The sequence below is a fragment of the Schistocerca piceifrons genome, chromosome 11 (assembly GCF_021461385.2).
Source record: "Schistocerca piceifrons isolate TAMUIC-IGC-003096 chromosome 11, iqSchPice1.1, whole genome shotgun sequence".
Taxonomy (NCBI): Eukaryota; Metazoa; Arthropoda; class Insecta; order Orthoptera; family Acrididae; genus Schistocerca; species Schistocerca piceifrons.
Window position 1 is genome coordinate 140,754,087 of NC_060148.1, and position 23,809 is coordinate 140,777,895.

Below are 23,809 nucleotides of genomic sequence, written 5' to 3' on the forward strand. Positions count from 1 at the left end.
TCCTAACAGATGCGTTCGCCGTACGTGAAACACTGATTTCTGTGGTTATTTCAGGCACTGTGGCTTGTCTGTCAGCACTGACAACTGTACACAAATGCGGCTGCTCTCGGTCGTTAGGTGAAGGCCTTCGGCCACTGCGTCCTCCGTGCTGAGAGGTAGTGCCCGAAATTTGGTATTCTCGGGACACTTTAGACGCTATGGGTGTTGGGATATTGAATTCCCTAATGATTTCGGTACGTGGGTTGTCACATGTGTCTAGCTGCAACTACCATCTGCCGTCAGGGTCCGTTAATTTCCCGCGTGCAGTTATAATCACATTGGAATCCTTTTCACACGAATGAGTACAAATGACAGCTGCGGCAGGTGTACCTCGTGTATGCGATCCTATCGACATCTGTTTATCTGCATCCCGCTATACCATCACTTCTGTCACCTCTTAATCAGTAGATCATGACAAAATTTTAAATTTTTATATACGGCGAATATTTGTGCGAAATATTGAAAATGAAATTTTTGTTGCCACTGGAGTCCGCTATGTAGAGAACCTGAAAGTGGTACAGTGTTCTGGGATAGCGGTATAATAATGTATGCAATTGTAATCGTAATCATAAAAATAAAAATTTTTCCTAAAGTAAATGTCTGATACCACAGTACCAGTTTTACAGGCTTGTGTGTCGATAGTAATGCTTGTGGAGTCAAAGCATTCATCTGACCTGACAAGGAAGAGTAGTAGACAATTCAAACTTCCGAAATTAGAAAAAAAAAGAGAGAAGGTCGTAGGGAAATGAAATGAGGAATTCCATTTCGCTAGCAAACCACGCTAACCTGGCAGCGGCGAATTATACTCCAACAGCTGACACAAGCTGCAAAACAGGAAGAGCAGAAGGACAGGGTCGCACAGATATGATGGACGAGGAGTGGGGGAGAGATGGTATCGGCGGTGGACAAGCGCACAGTTCACAGGGACCGCTTTGTAGCATCTGGCGGCGCAATTACAAAAGAGCAGGACAGCCGGGGGCGACAGACAGTGCCGGGTCGCAGGACTGCGACCGGGACAGCGCAGAACGGAGGTGGAGGCGGAGGCAGAGGCAGGCGTAGAGAGGTAGAGAGACGCGCCGGCTCCAAGCATGGGGCCCGGAGCACTGCTGATGTTGGCGGCGGCGGCGGCGGTGGCGGGCATCACCAGCGCCAACATCGCCCTCGCCGTGAGTACCCGCCCTGCTTCTTCTCTGCGTCAACCGCTCAAACGACGGCATTTTTCCCCGTGGAATCTCACACGACCTCCCCCTCTTATGGCTCATCATTGCAGTTCTACGTGACTACCACTACTGGAGCTTTTCCAAACTGTGTTCGGTCCCACATGCAGGTGGGAGGAGTTGGGGGATGCACCCTCCCCCTACATCGCTCCCCCCCCCCCCCCCGAAAAAGTTTGGGCTTAAACTGAGTACAATGAAAAGCCGAAGAAACTGATACACCTGCCTAATACCGAGCAGGGCTCCTGCTAATGAGTGCCAGTGAATCCATCAGTGCAACCTTAGTAAATAAAGAGACGACATCAAAACTCACTAATAAGTCAGAATTGTGGAGTTGGAGCGACTTCAGTGGCACTCATTAGCAGAAGGTTCAAAGCCGACATAACAGCATTATTTCATCATTGCCTGTCCTCAACTTATTTCTTATTCAATAATGAATATTTTGAACAAGTTGACGGTGTTGTCATGGGCAGTCCTTTGTCCCCCCTGGTAGCAAACCTTTTTATGGAGGACTTTGAGGAGAAGGCACTCGAGTCGACTGAATTTAAACCGAAAGTCTTCTGGCGTTACGTGGATGACACATTTGTAGTTTGGCCCCATGGAGAAGAAAAACTGGCAGGATTCTTAAAACATCTGAATTCCATTCACAAGAATATTCAGTTTACCATGGAGGTCGAAAAAGAGATAGATGTCTGCCGTTTCTGGATGTCCTTGTCAATCGTAGAGCCGATGGATCTTTGGGGCACTCCGTCTACCGGAAGCCCACACACACAGATCTGTATTTGCAGGCGACAAGCTGCAACCACCCTGCACAAACCATGGGTTTGCTGCGTACTCTGGTGCACCGGGCACACGTGGTATCTGATAAGGACAGCCTTCCCAAAGAATTGGAACATTTGCAATCCGTCTTCAGGGCGAATGGATATTCTACACGCCAAATCCGCACAGCTGTAACAAAGAAGAAATGTAAAGAGAAACAAGAAGAAGAAGACAAAGAAGTGGTCATGTCCAGGGCGTTTCTTCCGTATGTGGGTAACCTCTCCTCTAAAATAGGAAGCATTTTAAAGAAGCATTGTGTTAAAGTGATCTTCCGACCACCTATGAAAATATCGGCTTTGCTTGGCTCTGTGAAGGACGATATGGGTCTGAGGAAGGCGGGTATTTATGAGATCCCCTGTCAATGTGGCAAATCCTACATTGGCCAAACTACTCGCACAGTACGGGAAAGATGCGTGGAGCATGAGCGCCACACACGTCTACTACAGGCCAACAAATCAGCCATAGCAGAACACTGTATTTCGACGGGACACTCCATGGATTATTGTGGAACAAACAATTTTAGCGACAACTAGATCTTTTTGGGAATCCATTATCAAGGAGTCCGTGGAGATACGATTGGCGGATCTTATTAATCTAGACGGCAGCTTTCAGATGGATAAAGCATGGGGTCCTGTAATTTCTTTAATCGCTTCACAGAGACATGGGTCTGCATCTAGTACGACGGCTGACGAAAATTGATTTTATACTTTCGACTACCGCGCCTCAGGCGCTTTACGACAGATAGCGCAAATGTAGGTACACCACTACGCATGCGCGGCCCGCTTCTGCTGCAGAGCGCGCCATATTAAATAGGGGGCGCGGCATTAGCCTTCTCCACTGCGCAGACGCCGCCGCGCCAATTTTCGGTATATATAGAACGACGCGCACCAGTAATCTTTCCTACCTCTCCTATGTATTTTCCATCCCCGATGATCCCCAGTTCGATTACTCCCTCTTCCCGGATATCCGCGATCGAACTGACACCTCTTCCCCTCCCCTCGCTCCTGGTTTCCAGTGCTTGGACAACATTGCACACACGGAACTCAATGCCCCTATCACTACACAGGATCTCATTGCTACTCTCCGCACAAAACGCAACACCGCTCCTGGTCACGATCGTGTCACCTACCATCACCTTCGTGAAGCTCCTGTCCCTTTCCTCTCCACCCTGGCCAGGCTCTACAATGTAGTCCAGTCCACCGGTTACTACCCCGACCTGTGGAAAACCTCCCGTATCCTCATGTTCCTTAAACCCGACAAACCACCGTCCGAGGTCTCCTCCTACCGCCCCATCAGCCTTACCTCGGTCTTCAGCAAGGTCCTGGAATCTATCCTCACCCGCCGCATACATCAGCATCTCCGCCAGCACCGCCTCCTTCCTGTCACCCAGTGTGGCTTTCGGCCGTCCTTCTCTTCCGACGACCTTCTCCTTCACCTCACTCATCTCCTTTCCGAACAGCTTAATTCCCGTCGCTCCGCAATCTTCCTCTCCCTGGACCTCGAACGTGCCTATGACCGCGTATGGCATTCCGGTCTCCTCTTCAAGCTCCAAACCTTCGCCCTTCCCATTAACTCCGTCCGTCTGATCGGCTCCTTTCTCCCCCGCCGTCCTTCCTATGTCACCGTCCGTAACTCAGATTCCAACACCTTTTTCCCCTCTGCCGGTGTGCCCCAAGGCTCCGTCCTCTACGCCCTTCTGTACCTTTTGTACACGGCGGACATGCCGCCGCCGTCAGCCCCCGTCCACCTTCTCCAGTTTGCCGATGACACCGCCTTCCTTGCCCTTGCCCCCACCCTACAGCGCTCCCAACACCTTCTCCAATCCCATCTTGACTGGTTCACTACTTGGTGCAACCAGTGGTTGCTCAAGGTCAATCCCTCCAAAACCCAGGCGATCATTGTAGGCAAAACCACCCCTTCCTTCCGCCTCCTTGATTTCTACATCACCATCTATGGCCGTCCTATCGCCCTCACTCCCACCCTTAAGTACCTTGGCGTCACCCTCGACCGTCGCCTCTCCTGGACTCCCCACCTCCGGACAATCCAAGCCAAGGCACGCTCCCGACTCAGTCTCCTCAAGCTCCTCTCCGGCCGTACGTGGGGTCTGGACCCCTCCACCATCCTCCACACCTATAAATCCCTCATCCGCCCTATCCTTTGTTATGCCCATCCGGCTTGGATCTCCGCCCCCCTCCCTTTTATAAATCCCTCCAAATCCTTGAACGCCATGCTCTCCACCTCGCCTATCGCATCCGTCTCCCCTCCCCCACACGGATCCTGTATGGTCTCATCCCCTTCCCTCACCTCCTCCTTTTCCTTGAAAGGATACGGATCCTGTACACCTTACATAAACTCGACCCTCCTCACCTGCTCGTCTCCCCGATCCTCACCCACCCCCGCCCGCTGGCACGCCTGTATTCCCATGTCCCACCCGGTCTCCATCTCTCAACCCTCCTTACCCTCTCCCAAGGTGGCTTCCGCCAGCTCCCCCTCCCTGATGATGTCCTCCTCCCCTCCATCTACCCCTTCTATCAACTTTGACCCTGCCCCACCCCCCACTTCCGGTGTCCTTTCCTTTAGGCACCCTCCCTCCCTCCCTTCTCTTCCCTTCCCTTCCCTTCTCTTTCCTTTTCCCCCGTCCCCTCCTTCCACCCCTCTTCCCCCGGGCTTCCCCTCCCCCATCCTCCCTCCCCCCTTTCTCCCCTGCTCGTGGCATCTCTGCTCTCCCCTCTCCTACTCCCCTTCCTCCTCCTCCTCTCTTGGCAGGTCCCCGGACTCGCACACGCATAGTGAACATTCGCGCGCCGGAGATCATCGCCATCAGTGTCTAGTGTGTGTGCTTCGTTTTGTGTTTCGTGCAGTTACAACTCAACTGTTCACATGTGCCGTCGCCGTTCTCCGTGTTTTGTGCGCCGTGTCAACAAGTGTCCGTGTTTTTATCGTCCAACGTGAACGGCTTCTTGTTTATTGTTTTTTGTATCTACCTTCTTTGCCCGCCATTTTTTTGTATTGTCTGTGTCCCCTATATCATATTATTGTACCCCATAAGGCTGAAGAGCAGCGTATTAAGCTGCTGCCAGCCCGCCTTGTATGAGGTGATTAAAATTACAATAAAGGAAAAAAAAAACCAGTAATCTTCAGTCTCGTACTCACCTGAAGATGGCTGCATGTTTGTTAACCGAAATATCGTGCCAAGATAACGTGATCCGGCTGCAAGCTGGAAATATGATGGACCAATCGATACGCCGGGAAAACTTCAAGAAGACAAATTTATTTAACGAGTTGTAAAGATGCCTCTCTTCGAAAGCCGACAAAAAAGTCGTTTTCAAGTAAATATATCTGAAATTCTAAGTCACAGCGATCGGCGTTTGATCACTCATTATTCCTAAGCATAACACTGGACAGAATTCCTTGTCCATCATTTCGATATAACAAACAAATAAACAAGACTACCCCCCCCCCCCCATGATCTTATTTCGTGTTTTTGCTGTCCTGTCTAGATAGGCTACATCAAATAATTAAATGACAATCTTACTAGGGAAGGTAAGACCTAAATAAGGGATAAGGCTAGATAAATTAATAGTAAACGTCGAAGGTGCCGACTCATGTAAGTGGTAACGCGCACTAACCAGCCCCGGAAAAATTGTATAAAAAGGCACAGCGAAGAGAGTACTAAACACTGCTGTAAATTAAATAAATATTCATCTAGTTTGTGCTATTAACACGTTCATGGACCATTTAATGCGAATGAAAACAGAAAGTCGATTCTTGTTGACCTGACCGATCCATTGAAAGGTTTAATCGAGACTGTATTTATATTATAACGTAAAAAGTCACCGTAGGTAAAATTAGCTTTCCAATTTGGGCACCTCCCCGGAAAAATAGTTTTGCGTGCAAACCTCCCTGTGGTCTGCAAAACTGGCGCTAAGCACTGTGGGACTTAACATCTGAGGTTATCAGTCCCCTAGACTTAGAACTACGTAAACTTAACTAACCTGAGGACATCACACACATCGATGTCCGAGGCAGGATTCGAACCTGCGACCGTAGCAGCCGCGTGGTTCTGTGTTTTGCACTTACAAAAAAATGATTGGGGTATCATACACGTCATGGAATCACTTGTTCATCCGTGCAGGCCGGTCAAAAACAGGTAACCCTTAATTGCTGCAATCGGAAGTGTGACCGGTACCAGACACGGCATTAAATAAGAGAAGAAGGGGTGAGATCGATTGAGAACTATACTATGGACGCGAGTCGGCGTCGGTCTGAGGTGCCTGTTTGTCTGCCTCCTTAGGGAAGCACTTCACATTGTAATAAAGATTTTCATCAGCATTGCGTAACTCCCGAATGTTCCACTGCCATAATGCACCAACATTTCCAAATCCGAAAGGGAGTCGTTTCGTCAGTGCCTCTCATCGTAACAGCGACGGGATTCCGTAGAGAAGCTAGAATGAGATATCCGTAAAGACGGCAAATGGTATTCAAGTGTAGTCGAACTGAGCACAGCCATTTCGACTGCACGTGAGCAAATGTTAAGCTGACTGCTACAGAAACGTGGACGGAGTATAATGGGTCGTATGTTTCCGTTCGTTCCTGAGATAGGTTCGTTTACTAAAAATTTAGGAGACTGAGCCATATTAGTTGAAGCTGAACATTTGTCTTTCTTTCAGTTGCTCGAACCTATGTCAAAGACTCACACAGTAAACAATTACTAAAAAAACTAAACTCAGTCAGAACAGGCCGTGGAATGCCCAACGACACCGACCGGCCGCCGTGTCATCCTCAGACTACAGGCGTCACTCGATGCGGATATGGAGGGGCATGTGGTCAGCACACCGCTCTCCCGGCCGTACGTCAGTTTACGAGACCGGAGCCACTACTTCTAAATCAAGTAGCTCCTCAGTTTTTGCCGCACAAGGGCTGAATGCATTCCGCTTGCCAATAACGTTAGGCAGACCGGATGGTCACCCATCCTAGTGCTATTCCAGCTCGACAGCGCTTAACTTCGATGATCTGACGGGAACAGGTGTTACCACTGCGGCAATGTGGTTGGCTATAAAATTTCTAGGACGAAATGAAAAGCACTTCTTCCAAATTTTGTGTTCTGTTCTGAATATCGGTTGTGGTATTACACGTCACGCATTTTACTCGGTCGACTTCGCCTATTCGCTTGCGTAAGTTGCAATCCTCTCTCTGGTGCGAGAGGGCTCCAGACCGCAGCGTACAAGATGGCGGTGTGTAACATAACTACGACAGTGCGTGAGGAACAGCGTGCTGTAATCGAGTTTCGGAGTCGAACAGTTGGTCCACACACGGAGCACCCTCTCCTCCAGCATGACGAAGACAGACCACACACGAGGGAGCAGCGACGTCTGCAATAGTCCGGCGTCTCGGGCTCTCTATCATCCACCACCCTCCACACCGCCCCGAAACGGCCCCATCCGGCTCTCATGCGTTTCCCAAAGTTACGCCGATCTGACGAAAGCCGTGGGACTCCCAACAACGCCGAATCGGACCTCTTTTTGCTCGGCGTAGTGCAGAAACCCGGCCTGGTGTGGACTCAAGTCGCTGGAAGCCCCTGTAGAAAAATTGAGCAACGCTGCCTCTATAGCCGTACTTAAACGCGAAAATGTTCCATTGCGAGATTCCGTGCACAAACTGCCCTCTAGACTATATCCCATAAAAGTTTGATGGATTCATGTGGGAGGATCTGGGTGGCCAAATCATTCGCTCGAATTGTCCAGAATTTTCTTCACGTAAATGGCAAATAAGAGTGGCCTTGTGACATTGCGTATTGCCATCCTTAAAAGTCCCGTTATTGTCAGAGAATATGAAGTCGAAGAATGGCTGAAAATGGTCTCCAAGTAGCAGAACGCAGCCATTCCCAGTTAATGATCGGTTCACTTGGATCATAGGACCAAGTCCATTCCATGTAACGACATGCCACACCATTATGGAGCCACTATCAGCCCTGTATGTGTTCGAGTAGGTACGGATCACGCACATTTACTGGCCAAGACGTCAATATGAGTTCACTGTAATGCCCTTCAAACTACTGTACCACAATTATGACCCTTGAAACACGGACAGTTGTCCTGCTGAAAGATGCCGTCGCCGTAGGGGCAGACTTCAAGCATGAAGCGATGCAGGTGGTCCGCAACAGTGTTCACGTAGTTGGCTGCCACCATGACGCCTTTGGTTACCACCACGGAGCCGGCCGGAGTGGCCATGCGGTTCTAGGCGCTGCAGTCTGGAACCGAGCGACCGCTACGGTCGCAGGTTCGAATCCTGCCTCGGGCGTGGATGTGTGTAATGTCCTGATGTTAGTTAGGTTTAATTAGTTCTCAGTTCTAGGCGACTGATGACCACAGAACTTAAGTCGCCTAGTGCTCATAGCCATTTTGAACCACCACGGATCCCACAGAAGCCCAACTGAATGTACCCGATGGCACAGTTCTGTCCTCACTGGTCTGCATCTGTGGCGCGGTTTCGTCCCGCCACTCGCCTGGATGACGGCATGTAAGGACCCATTCATCGACCTGGTGTGACAAGAAATGCTGTTCAGTCGGCAGGTGACACGATTCTATCGATCCGCGGCGAAAACTCAGTGCTGCTGTGCCCACTTTAGTCGTAACTGACGATGTCGTTGGGTCAACACAGCAACACGTTGGGGTCGTGTGATGTGGAGCTGCATGTTCAGCAGTGGCCTCTGAAGTGCGCCCCGAGACACTTGTACCGGGACCGGCGCTGTACTCTGTCGTCAGAACTGCCACAGATCGCGGCCTATCCTGGATCACACAGTGGGGAATCCTCCGACCCCTACGTTCTGTGATTAGACGTGGTCGTCCGATACCATACAGCCTGTCCGTTATTCTACCAGCCCTCAACTACTTCCCATAGGTGCTCACGACATTGGTACGCAAACAGGGGACCAGCTTGACCATCTTCGTTGTTTCACAGGTTCTCGTTTAAAGCCACAGCGCCACAACAATGCGCCCTTTGTTCAAGTCGCTTATATCAATGGATCTCGGCATTTGTCGCCCGATCTGCGGTATAATGACTGCCATTTCGTGTCTCTTCCGTTTACATTCTGTCCTTACTGCGTCACCCGCCCGCAACCCCACCAGGAGGCGTTCAGTCTCGCGCTGGCCAGTGGTCATGACATTTTTGATTCGTCAGTGTAGGTCTTCCCACAGTGTTGGACTCGGGCGCTAATGACTGTAGCAGTTTTGCGCCCTAAAACCAAGCCAAAACAAAACAAACAGTGCTGGACTGAGCCCATCATAGATACGGGGCAGCGAAACCAAATGAAGCCCCCGGCCTGCTTGGAAATGGATGTATTTCTGGTGCGCATTTTCTAAAAAATTAATAAGACAGATACAATGGCTGACAAAAAAGTCAAGTACTTATATTGTGTGTTATACGCTCTAGTAGCTGGAATATACATACTTAAACACACAACTGAGAAAGATAGCATTTGAAACGGGATACAGCACAGCAACTATATTGTAGAGTGCAAAGCAATAAAAAAGACAACAATAAGACAATTAGCTTCCATTTTATATGTCTGGAAACAAATCTTGTATAATTATATCATTCAGTTATGTAATCTTAGTTTAAAATATAAGTTTTTGATAATTTTGTTATGGTGCATTCACTGAAGCACCAAAGAAACTGGTATAGGCATGTGTATTCAAATACAGAGATACGTAAACAGGCAGAATACGGCGCTGCGGTCGGCAACTCCTATATTAGACAAGTGTCTGGCGCAGTTGTTAGATCGGTGACTGGTGCTACAGTGGCAGGTTATCAAGGTTTAAGTGTGCTTGAACGAGGTTTTGTAGTCGGCGCTCAAGCGATCAGACACAGCATCTCCGAGTTAGCGATGAAGTTGAGATTTTCGCGGACGACCACTTCACGACTGTATCGTGAGAATCAGGAAGCCAGTAAAACATCAAATCACCGACGTCACTACGGCCTGAAAAAGATCCTGCAAGAACAGGTCCAACGACGACAACAGAGAACCATTCAACCTGACAGAAGTACAACTGTTCTGCAAATTGCTGCAAGTTTCAGTGCTGGGCCATCAACGAGTATGAGCATGGGATCGATTCAGCGAAACGTCATCGATATGGGCTTTCGGAGCCGAAGGCCCACTCGTGTGCCCTTGATGACTGCATGACACAAAGCTTTACGCCTCGCCTGGACCCGCCAACGCGGACACTGGACTGTTGTTGACTGGAAACCTGTTGCCCGGTCGGACGAGTCTCGTTTCAAACTGCATCGAGCGGGTAGACGAGTACGGGAATGCAGACAATCTCATGAATCCATGGACTCTGCATGCCAGCAGGGGACACAATTCAATGCGCAACGTCCACGTCTCCAGACAGATTTCCTGGAGTGCTCTCCTTACATCGCCTAACTTATACACAGAAGCGCCACAGAGACTGGTTTAGTCATGCGTATTCAAATACAGAGATATGTAAACAAGCAGAAAACGCACTGCGGTCGGCATCTCCTATGTAAGACATGTGTCTGGCGTGGTTGTTAGATCACTTACTGCTGCTGCTATGTAAGGCTATCAAGGTTTAAGTGAATTTGAGTGTGACGTTAATAGTCGGCGCACGGGCGATGGGACGCAGAATTTCCGAGGTAGCGATGAAGTGGGGATTTTCCCGTACAACCATTTCACGAGTGTACCGTGAATATCAGGAATCCGGTAAAACATCAAATCTCCGACATCGCCGCGGCCGGAAAAAGATCCTGCAAGAACGGGACCAACGACGACTGAAGAGAATCGTTCAACGTGACAGAGGGGCGATCCTTCCGTAAGTTCCTTCGGGTTTCAATGGTGGGCCATCAACAAGTGTCAACGTGCGAATCTTTCAACGAAACATCACCCATATGGGCGTTCGCAGCTCAAAACTCACTCGTGTACCCTTGATGACTGCGCAACACCAAGTTTTACGCCTCGCCTGGGCCCATCAACACCGACATTGGACTGTTGATGACTGGAATCATGTCGCCTGGTCGGACGAGTCTCATTTCAAATTGTATCGAGCGCATGGACGTATGGAGACACCCTCATGAATCCAGGGACCCTCCACGTTAGCAGAGGACTGTTCAAGCTATTGAAGACTCTTTAGTGGTGTGGGGCGTGTGCAGTTGGAGTGATATGGGACCCCTGATACGTCAAGATACGACTCTGACAGGTGTCACGTACGTAAGCATCCTGTCTGACCACCTGCATCCTTTCATGCCCATTGTGCATTCCGACGGAGTTGCGTAATTCCAGCAGGACAATGCGACACGCTATATGTCCAGAATTGCCGCAGAGTGGCTCCAGGAGCACTCTTCTGAGTTTAAAAGCCTCGGTTGGAAATTTGTGGTAAGGTCTTATGGGACCAAACTGCTTAGTTCAACGGTCCCAAACTTACACACTACTTAATCTAACTTAAACTAACATACGCTAAGGATGACACACACACTCCCATGCCCAAGGGAGGACTCGAACCTCCAATGGGGTAAGCAGTTCGGACCGTGAGAAGGTGCCCCTGACCACGCGGCTACCCCGCGCGGCCTTCCGGTGACCACAAAACTCCCAGGACATGAACATCACTGAGAGTATTTGGAATGCGTTGCAACGTGCTGTTCATAAGAGATCTCCACCCTGCTCGTACTTTTACGGATTTACGGACAGCCGTGCATGATTCATGGTGTCAGTTCCCTCTAGCACTAATTCAGACATTAATGGAGTCGATGCCACGTCGTGTTACGGCGATTCTTCGTGCTCGTGAGGGCCCCACACGATGTTAGGCGGATGCTGCAATTTCTTTGGGTCATCGGTTTATTTTGGCCCCTTTATTTCACTGAAATTCTGAATAACGTCATTGTCTTCTGTTTCATATGAAACTTTTCTTTCGATTGATGAAATGGTCAGATTCGCTAGTCGTTCTTGATTCAACGTAGAGCGAAGTCATGAAGTACTGGGTTATTAGTGACGTACAGGGAAAAGAGTCAGGGAAATCTCTTCATACAGACATAGCGTCATCGGAAGCTTCTAGAACGAATTTTGCTTCCGAAAGTTTAGAAAATTTGCCTAATTTCCTTCACGGTCGTATATTGATGTGACAGTCTTGTACTGTATAGATCGGTCTACGCATTCAAACACTGATCGACGAACTACTTACTGATCGCCAATCTAAAGCCATGAGCTAGTTGAGCCGGTATTGTTTAATTTAGGCTCCTATTTCCTCACCGTCGAAGTTAATGTCCATATCATTGCAATTTTTAGTGTCAACCGTAGTTCATGTCATAACTAAAATCTCAATCAGGACTTTTAATTAAGCGACTCCTTGATTGAAAGTCATTTTTGGAGCCTGTAGATATTATTGGGGTAAATTTAGTTCCTTCAGTGTAGTGTGCCAAAAGTTGATGCACTCGTAAATCAGAAAGGTGAAATCTCATAGAGCTGGGAGGATCGTGCATGCTCGAGATTTAGCACCAAGGTTTGCCTTGCACGAATCTTTCATGTCTTACAGAATGCTCTCAATTGTTTCGACGTTTTCGTTTACGACTTAAACTGCATTGTAATCAGCACACAGTCATTTTCCCGTTTTTTCTACAAGTAATTCCCATGTACATGTAAAAGACGAGAAGGGTTGATATAACTTTTCTACAGTTCCAAACCAGACGACGCTGGAGGGAACACAAGAGAATGCATCAACTCCACAAAGATTCAAGGAATGATTTGCGTTCGGACTGAACTGAACTTTCGGACTAACTTTTAGAATTTTTCTTCTTGTACTCCTCCATGTATACCTGATATTAATGCGATATTCTCATAATCTTGAGCCCTGCACGAAGCATTATCCATCACATCTTTTTCCAGCTGCAGTTGAGTATCTTTCCATATAGCTCTGCAGTACTGTCTGACGTAAAGATACCTGAGGAGAGACATCAAACTTCCACTATGCTGTCTTGTATAGTAACGGTACTTACAGTCCAGCTGAGTATATAGTACAGGCATCAATATACGTTTCATGTAGAACAACTGCGTCTAGCTGACAACTGTTTATCTACCAGGAACTATTGGTACAACAGTTGTAAGCAGTAGTGGATGTGTTGGGAAAGTATCAGAGCTCGAGGTGTTAAAAGAAAGCACTGATTCTCAAACGGTAATAGGCACTGAATTCGGAGGTAAGTTCAGCCGAAATCATTGAGCAGGACCTAATCCTGTTCCGAAATGATGTTGTTGTTGTTGTGGTCTTCAGTCCTGAGACTGGTTTGATGCAGCTCTCCATGCTATTCTATCCTGTGCAACCTTCTTCATCTCCCAGTACCTACTGCAACCTACATCCTTCTGATCTGCTTAGTGTATTCATCTCTTGGTCTCCCTCTACGATTTTCACCCTCCACGCTGCCCTCCAATACTAAATTGGTGATCCCTTGATGCCTCAGAACATGTCCTACCAACCGATTCCGTCTTCTGGTCAAGTTGTGCCACAAACTTCTCTTCTCCCCAATCCTATTCAATACTTCCTCATTAGTTATGTGATCTACCCATCTAATCTTCAGCATTCTTCTGTAGCACCACATTTCGAAAGCTTCTATTCTGTTCTTGTCCAAACTATTTATCGTCCATGTTTCACTCCCATACATGGCTACACACCATACAAATACTTTCAGAAATGACTTCCTGACACTTAAATCTATACTCGATGTTAACAAATTTCTCTTCTTCAGAAACGCTTTCCTTACCATTGCCAGTCTACATTTTACATCCTCTCTACTTCGACCATCATCAGTTATTTTGCTTCCCAAGTAGCAGAACTCCTTTACTACTTTGAGTGTCTCATTTCTTAATCTAATTCCGTCAGCATCACCCGACTTACTTCGACTACATTCCATTATCCTCGTTTTGCTGTTGTTGATGTTCATCTTATATCCTCCTTTCAAGACACTGGCCATTCAATTCAACTGCTCTTCCAAGTCCTTTGCTGTCTCTGACAGAATTACAATGTCATCGGCGAACCTCAAAGTTTTTATTTCTTCTCCATGGATTTTAATACCTACTCCGAATTTTTCTTTTGTTTCCTTTACTGCTTGCTCAATATACAGATTGAACAACATCGGGGAGAGGCTAAAACCCTGTCTTACTCCCATCCCAACCACTGCTTCCCTTTCATGTCCCTCGACTCTTATAACTGTCATCTGGTTTCTGTACAAATTGTAAATAGGCTTTCGCTCCCTGTATTTTAGCCCTGCCACCTTTAGAATTCGAAAGAGAGTATTCCAGTCAACATTGTCAAAAGCTTTCTCTAAGTCTACAAATGCTAGAAACGTAGATTTGCCTTTCCTTAATCTTTTATTCTAAGATAAGTCGTAAGGTCAGTATTGCCTCACGTGTTCCAGTGTTTCTACGGAATCCAAACTGATCTTCCCCGAGGTTGGCTTCTACTAGTTTTTCCATTCGTTTGTAAAGAATTCGTGTTAGTATTTTGCAGCTGTGACTTATTAAACTGATAGTTCGGTAATTTTCACATCTGTCAACACCTTCTTTCTTTGGGATTGGGATTATTATATTCTTCTTGAAGTCTGAGGGTATTTCGCCTGTTTCATACATCTTGCTCACCAGATGGTAGAGTTTTGTCAGGACTGGCTCTCCCAAGGCCGTCAGTAGTTCCAATGGAATGTTGTCTACCCCAGGGGCCTTGTTTCGACTCAGGTCTTTCAGTGCTCTGTCAAACTCTTCACGCAGTATCGTATCTCCCATTTCATCTTCATCTACATCCTCTTCCATTTCCATAATATTGTCCTCAAGTACATCACCCTTGTATAGACCCTCTATATACTCCTTCCACCTTTCTGCTTTCCCTTCTTTGCTTAGAACTGGGTTTCCATCTGAGCTCTTGATATTCATACAAGTCGTTCTCTTACCTCCAAAGGTCTCTTTAATTTTCCTGTAGGCAGTATCTATCTTACCTCTAGTGAGATAACCCTCTACATCCTTACATTTGTCCTCTAGTCATCCCTGCTTAGCCATTTTGCACTTCCTGTCGATCTCATTTTTGAGACGTTTGTATTCCTTTTTGCCTGCTTCATTTAATGCATTTTTATATTTTCTCCTTTCATCAATTAAATTCAATATTTCTTCTGTTACCCAAGGATTTCTACTAGCCCTCGCCTTTTTACCTACTTGATCCTCTGCTGCCTTCACTACTTCATCCCTCAAAGCTACCCATTCTTCTTCTACTGTATTTCTTTCCGCCATTCCTGTCAATTGTTCCCTTATGCTCTCCCTGAATCTCTGTACAACCTCTGGTTCTTTCAGTTTATCCAGGTCCCATCTCATTAAATTCCCACCTTTTTGCAGTTTCTTCAGTTTTAATCTACAGGTCATAACCAATAGATTGTGGTCAGAGTCCACATCTGCCCCTGGAAATGTCTTACAATTTAAAACCTGGTTCCCAAATCTCTGTCTTACCATTATATAATCTATCTGATACCTTTTAGTATCTCCAGGGTTCTTCCATGTATACAACCTCCTTTCATGATTCTTAAACCAAGTGTTAGCTATGATGATGTTGTGCTCTGTGCAAAATTCTACCAGGCGGCTTCCTCTTTCATTTCTTAGCCCCAATCCATATTCACCTACTATGTTTCCTTCTCTTCTTTTTCCTACACTCGAATTCCAATCACCCATGACTATTAAATTTTCGTCTCCCTTCACTATCTGAATAATTTCTTTTATTTCATCATACATTTCTTCAATTTCTTCGTCATCTGCAGAGCTAGTTGGCATATAAACTTGTACTACTGTAGTAGGTGTGGGCTTCGTATCTATCTTGGCCACAATAATGCGTTCACTATGCTGTTTGTAGTAGCTTACCCGCATTCCTATTTTCCTATTCATTATTAAACCTACTCCTGCATTACCCCTATTTGATTTTGTGTTTATAACCCTGTAGTCACCTGACCAGAAGTCTTGTTCCTCCTGCCACCGAACTTCACTAATTCCCATTATATCTAACTTTAACCTATCCATTTCCCTTTTTAAATTTTCTAACCTACCAGCCCGATTAAGGGATCTGACATTCCACGCTCCGATCCGTAGAATGCCAGTTTTCTTTCTCCTGATAACGACATCCTCTTGAGTAGTCCCCGTCCGGAGATCCGAATGGGGGACTATTTTACCTCCGGAGTGTTTTACCCAAGAGGACGCCATCATCATTTAACCATACAGTAAAGCTGCATGCCCTCGTGAAAAATTACCGCCGTAGTTTCCCCTTGCTTTCAGCTGTTCGCAGTACCAGCATAGCCAGGCCGTTTTGGTTAGTGTTACAAGGCCAGATCAGTCAATCATCCAGACTGTTGCCCCTGCAACTACTGAAAAGGCTGCTGCCCCTCTTCAGGAACCACACGTTTGTCTGGCCTCTCAACAGATACACCTCTGTTGTGGTTGCACCTACGGTACGACTATCTGTATTGCTGAGGCACGAAAGCCTCCCCACCAACGGCAAGGTCCATGGTTCATGGGGGGGTCCGAAATGATAGGATAAATATATTTGGTAACAGCGTATTTTTGCTGTTAAGAGAGCACTGAAGAGCCAAATAAATTGGTTTACTTGCCAAATGTCGTGTAGGGCCCCCGCAAGCACGCAGAAGTGCTGCAACACGACGTGGCATCGAATCGACTGATGTCTGAAGTAGTGGTCGAGGGGACTGACACCATGAATCCTGCAGCTCTGTCCGTAAATCCGTAGGAATACGAGGGGGTGGAGATCTCTTCTGAACATCATGGTGCAAGCCATCCCAGACATGCTCAATAATGTTCATGTCTGGGGAGTTTGGTGGCCAGCGGAAGTGTTTAAACTCGGAAGAGTGTTCCTGGAGCCACTCTGTAGCAATTCTGGACGTGTGGGGTGTTGCATTGTCCTGCGTGAATTGCCCAAGTCCGTCGGAAAGCACAATGGTCACGAATGGATCCAGGTGATCAGACACGATGCTTACGTTGTGTCATCTGTCAGAGTCGTATCTAGACGTATCAGGGGTCCCAAATCACTCCAGCTGCACACATCCCACACCATTACAGAGCATCCACAGCTTGAACAGTCCCCTGCTGACATGCAGCATCCATGGATTCATGGTCTACATACCCGTACAAGTCAGCAGCTCGATACAATTTGAAACGAGACTCGTCCTACCAGCCAACTGTCATCAAAAGTCCCATGTCGGTGTTAATGGGCCGAGGCTAGTCGTAAAGCTTGGTGTTGTGCAGTAATCAAGGGTACAAAAGGGGCGACTTCTGCTCCGAAAGCCCATATAGATGATGTTTCGTTGAATGGTTCACACGCAGACACTTGTTGATTGCCCAGCATTGAAATCTGCAGCAATCTGCGAAAGAGCTATACATCTGGCACGTTGAACACTTCTTCAGTAGTGATCAGTCCCGTTCTTGCAGGATCTTTTACGGGTGCATCCATGTCGGAGATTTGATATTGTACCGGATTCCTGATATTCACGGTACCCTCTTGAAATGGTCGTACGGGGAAATTCCCACTTCGTCGCTACCTTGAGATGCTGTGTCCCATCGCTCGCGCGCCGACTATAACACCACGTTCAAACTCACTTAAACCTTGATAACCTACCGTCGTAGCAGCAGAAATCGACCTAACAACTGCGCCAGACACTTTGTTGACTGGTACTTAAGTAAATAAATTAGTGAAATCAAAGTGAAGTAGAAATTAGAATATAAATGAAAAACTTGGTTTAGTTTAGAGAGTTACATACTGCCAAACAGCGGGCAAAACAGCCGAACAGAAGAGACAATGACCGTGAAGTCAGCAAGTTCCACTTAAGCGGGCGCTGTCGATTCAGCCGTCAGGGCATCGCCCGACCGGCTCACGTGTTTCTCAGTTGTCGCATGTGAGCAAAGGCCCTCGCCTACATTCCAAGAGCCAATGACCGACGTTAACAAGATTCTTCGAGAAGCTTTTCGACGTGACAGAAGAGGCAATGGCCGTGAAGTCGTTCACCTCCAGTGAACTGAAGTGAATAAATACGCGAGACGCGGTGGGCCCGACAGACGGAGACGGAGACGAGGACGAAGACGGAGACGAGCGACGAAGAAGACGAAGAAGTGAAGAAGCGTAGCAGTTGTTTTAAGTCAGTTTCGGTGCTGAAGACCGTCATGCAAGAAGAGACTACATCATGCACAGACGCACCAAGTCCGACGCTGCAATGGAATAGAAAGCAGCAGGCTCGGCGCCAGAAGACAGAAGTTAAAAGGTATTTAAAGTCTGATCTTTACGCACCCGGGTGACTCGTGAGGACGGGAAGGAGACGGCCTCGCATCAGCAGTCACCTGTGAGCTGGGATGAAGATCTGACAGCCGAAGACTGGCAAGCGGGAGTCCGTTGTTCGAGTCCAGGACACTGGCCTTCCCCCGCCGCGCCGCTCCGCTGGCCGACGCACAACACACGCGGCCGCTTATAGAAGAGAAACACTGGGACGCCACATTCAAGATATCATCATCCGATGCACGACTTCGCTCGCAATAATTAAACGGGCCACCTTGCATGCGCATCTCCGGTCAGCTGGGCGAGACGGCGACACGAGATACACACCGCTACGCGTAATCAGACGCCGCCGTCGCCGCTGCCGCAGCAGAAGGCTACGCAAACGACACAGCTGCCGCTCTCCGAACCTGAACATCCAGTAAGATACAGTTGTACGAAACTTTCAATAAAAGTTATCTTATGTAAAAATGCTGTTTCATTCTACCTCATACCCGAGCCAAGGAAGAACCCACCCTGCCAACATGTTGTTAAGAGAGAAAAATTGATTAATTTAATATTTTCACCCTGACAGAATGCTTTAGAATGCTCATCCTGGCAATTGACAGCATCAAAAGAGAAAACCCAGTTACATTTAGTAGCAGAAGTGCTACATTTAGTGTCACAACTGTTACATTTGGTGTCAGAGAAAAACCCTTGGCTCAATATGAGGTGTGAATGAGAGTCACTGAAGGTCCACAGTTAGTATCGTTTAATGTGAGAAAGGATAGATGTTGCATAGACAGTCGTAATATTTTCCTTATTTAGAAGTGTATTTTCTCTCATAATATTAAGAGTTTGTCGAAAATTTTTAAACATCTTTTTAATTCAGTATAGTAAGACTGTGTAATTAATAGTTTGTAAAATGATGACACGAAATCGTACAAAGTCAGAGTCAGCACCACAAGCGGTTTCTACTATGGAAGCTATTCAGAGCTTAGTTAATCAAATAGCACAGCTTAAAAATGATAATGCATTATTTAAACAGTTGTGTGAGGTTAGGCAAACCAGTTCAATCCCTCCCACCCTAGATTCCTCAGCAGCAGCCTTGGTAACTCCTTTTTCAGGTAAACCTGGTGAAGACATAACAGCCTATTTGATGATTTAGTAGCAGCTGCAAAGTTAGGATCATGGTCAGATGAACAGCTCTTAGAAACGACAAGATTGCTAGGAGAGGCTAAAGCACACGTATTATACCATGAAGAATTACGGAATGCAACAGCATTTGAGGAATTGAAGAAAGGATTACTTAAACGTTTTCAAAAACAGAACAGCTGTAGATTTTATAGGGAGCAGTTAAACACTATCACTCAGAGGCAAAACGAGTCGTTAGAAAGCTTTGTAGATAGGATTAGAAAAGTTAATATTAACACGTATCAGTTGACAACTAGTGATGAAGCAAATAAATTTATTTTACAAGAGGCAGAAAATAGAGCTCTGGATACATTTTTACGTGGGTTGCCTCCTGAAACGTCCCGTCGTGTCAGGGCAGAGTTTCCTAAGAATTTAGCACAAGCTGTATCTGTGGCGACGGCTTTCGAAGAAATAGACATTGCCACCAGATACAAGGAGAAGCGAAATGTATTTTCTGCAGGAGTACGATGTTTTACGTGCGATCGACAGGGACATATAGCAAAAAATTGCAGACAACCTAAATGCATTAATTGTCAAAGATTAGGTCACACATTCAAGGAATGCAGGTCTAAGAAAGTTTTTGGAAATAGAAATCAGTTAAACTCAAACGGGAATGTCGGAGCCGCCGCCAGGCGTTCCCAATAAAATTTCATGCCATTAAGGCGAATGTGAAGGCGGAATGCTGGTTATCTGCTACCATACAGGATAAAGAGGCAAGGATACTGGTGGATACAGGCGCAAACGTATCAATAGTGAGTAATGAATGTGTTGGAGAAAAGAAATATGACCCTCCAAGGTAGAGATTGAATGGAGTAGGAGGAGGTACAGTGAAGTCATTAGGATGAACATCATTGATTTTCTATATTCACGGTGTACAATTTCAAGAAGATGTAGAAGTGGTAACAAAGGTAACTGACGGGTACGACGCGAACCTAGGGTTGGATTTCCTGAATAAACATCACGCAAAAATCGACCTCAGACAGCAAACTGTAGAACTTAGCGAAATAGTGTTTCAGCTAGGTGACACCGCTGCAAAGGGCCCGCTGCCGCCAGATTTCCCCAACCGGAAGGCGAAATCAACTACACTGCGTGTAACGTCCTTGAAGGTTGATTCGCGGGATCAGATACCATCTGGCTCAGGAAAACTTTTCTGGATGACCGTTGACCCCGAGGTACCTACAGATACAGTGTGTCTAATAGAGCCATTAAAGGAAAATGAGGAATTAGACGTATCACATTGTTTTGTACGTAGGAGTGTTGTATGGGTGCAAGACGTTGAAGGAGAAACAAACGTACCGGTACATATTGACAATTTCGGAGTGGAGGACAAAGAGTTGCATAAGGGAATATTAGTAGCTACAGTCAGTACTTTTGAAGAAGAAGATTTCATTTGGTCAGATATTAATGATGGTCAGAAACCAGACGCCTATAAAACCGCATTACGCCAGAAGATTGAGCATTTGCAAGGAAAGGATAGAGACACGATAGAAGCAGTTTTAGTTGAGTTCCAAGATTTATTTAATGCAGAAGGTCCACTGCCAGCAACAGATATCACACAGCATAGGATCCCAACAGGAAATAGCCCCCCAGTTTATAGAAAACCTTATAGAGTTCCGCATCACTTACAGCCAGTACTGGATGAATTTGTAGAACAGCATCTAAAATATGGAATTATAGAATATTCTGATTCGCCTTATAATTCAAATATCGTAATTATTCCAAAGAAGTCTCCCGACGGTACGAAACGATATAGATTTTGTTGTGACTACAGATACCTTAACAAACAAACTATCTCCGATGTTTATCCTCTTCCAAACATTACAGATATCATTGACAGTTTAGGTAACAGTAAATACTTTTCAACAATCGATCTACGTAGCGGATATCATCAATTGGAAGTTGCACCTGAAGATAGGCATAAAACAGCATTTTCTACCCCTGGAGGCCACTGGCAATTTAAAAGAATGCCTTTCGGTTTGAAAAATGCACCAGCAACTTTTCAAAGATTACTCAATGGAGTATTGCGAGGACTCAAAACTCAGCAATGTTGTGTGTATCTAGACGATATTATTGTGTTCTCCAAAGACATTAATGAACATGCTATGCGTCTGAGTAATGTTTTTCAGAGACTTAGAAAAGCTAAATTAACATTAAATATGGAAAAATGTAGTTTTGCATTGACAGAGGTTACATACCTAGGGCATGTCATTAGTGAAAAAGGAATTCAAACAGATCCTCGATTAATTTCGGCTGTTAACGACTTCCCAACACTACAACGCGTTAAAGAAGTACAAAGTTTCATGGGTCTCGCATCGTATTACCGAAAATATGTTCAAAATTTTGCTGAAATTGCCCACCCTTAACCCAATTATTGAAAAAGGGTGCAAAATTTCATTGGTCTGAAGATTGTGAATCAGCAATTCAAACCCAAGATAAGTTAACACACAGTCCAGTATTAGCCTATCCAGATTACAATAAAGAATTTATTTTATCCTGTGACGCAAGTGGTCATTCAGTAGGAGTTGTTTTGAGTCAGAATATTAATGGCGCAGAACACCCCATAGCCTACGCTTCGAGACAACTAACAACGGCAGAAAGAAATTATTCCAAAACGGAGAAAGAATTGTTAAGTCTTATTTATGGTATCAAATACTTTAAATTCTACTTGTATGTTAGCAAATTCAAGGTCATTACAGACCATGTAGCTTTAAAATCTTTGCTTGGGTTAAAGGATCCATCTAGTCGTCTCACGCGTTGGGCCCTATGTCTTTCCGAAATGGATTTCGAAGTTATCCATAAACCAGGCAAAAAACACACGAATGCAGATTGCCTAAGTCGGAAAATAGCACTTTTGGAAGCAACAGGCCGAGATACTGAGGACTGGAGAAAGGCACAAGATGAGGATACAGAATGGAAAAAATACGCAACTAAAAAACAATTTTGCTTTGAAGATGGTGTATTATGCCGTAAAACAAAACTTGGACCGCGAATTGTTGTTCCCCAACACCTTAAACAAGAAATAATGGCAGAGGCCCACGATCATATCCTTGCAGGACACGGTGGACAGCGGACAACCGAAAGACGTGTAGCAGAGCGATTTTGGTGGCAAATCAGAAAGCAGGATGTTGCGCAGTACGTTCGCAATTGCATTGCGTGCGCACAACGAGCTGAACTTTCTCGTTCAAAAATACCCTTACAGAGGCTCTCCGAGGCTTCATGTCCATTTCAAATCTATGGACTGGATCTCTACGGGTCATTTCATAAAACACCTGCTGGTAATAAGTATGTTCTTGCAATTATAGGTCACTTTTCACACTATCTAGCTATGGTGAGTCTCCCAGATCAGCAAGCAAATACAGTTGCCCAAGCTTTAGTTAACAACTGGATACTTAAATTTGGCGTACCTAAAGCTATTAACACAGATCAGGGATCAAATTTTATGTCTGAACAAATGAAACAGCTATGCCACTTACTAAAAATACGCAAATTACGCGCAACTCCGTTACACCCTCAGTGCAACGGACGCACAGAAAGAGTTCATCGGACAATTGGCAAGATGCTTAGTTATTATATTAACGAACAACATTCTAATTGGGATACGTATTTACCAATAATCGTGTCGGTGTACAACGCTAAAACGCATGAAGCAACTGGCATGTCACCTTATGAAGTAGTCTATGGGAGAAAAATGCCGTCCCCGTTTGATGTAATCAGGCAGAAAAACGGAAAAGTCGGAGAAACACTAAGAGATTTCAGTCGAATGATGAAAGATGTGAGGAAAAAGGCTTTGGAACGACAGGAAAAGTTAGGTAATGCCCGAGCTAAATATCCAAATTACAAAATCGGTCAGTGGGTGATGCTGTCAACTCCATATGTTGCGAAAGGAAAAACGAAGAAATTTGTAACAAACTACAGAGGTCCTTATCAAATTATTGAGATCACGTCACCAGCCAAAGTTAAACTGCAACTGCCCACCCGAACTACCATTGTGCATGCAAGTCGTTTAACACCTTTTAAGGGCACTCCAGATGTAATTCCTTCAACAATAGTGTCTGCTTTTCCGAAGGGTGGTGGAAATACCAGAAAAGGAAAAAGAGTGGCCACGCCGTCACAACATACAGACATGGCACCATACAACCTTCGACCAAGAGTGCGAATGTCCTAGTGGAATCTCAGTAGACTGTGGATAGTACACAAATGTAGATAATTAATAAATTATAATGGTTTATTTTTAAGAAAAAAAAAGGTTGAACGTAGATTGATGTA

The 23,809-nt window shown here is 45.9% G+C and overlaps 1 protein-coding gene across 1 annotated transcript in view; it reads left to right on the forward strand.

Moving 5' to 3' along the window:
• The first annotated feature begins 1,038 nt into the window (after positions 1-1,038).
• The window catches only part of LOC124720346, a 175,149-nt gene continuing 152,378 nt past the window's right edge, over positions 1,039-23,809 (forward strand). Inside the window, exon 1 of the mRNA XM_047245675.1 lies at positions 1,039-1,205. Coding sequence (XP_047101631.1) covers positions 1,128-1,205 — 78 coding nt within the window. The 5' untranslated portion in view covers positions 1,039-1,127. The remainder of the gene's footprint in view (positions 1,206-23,809) is intronic.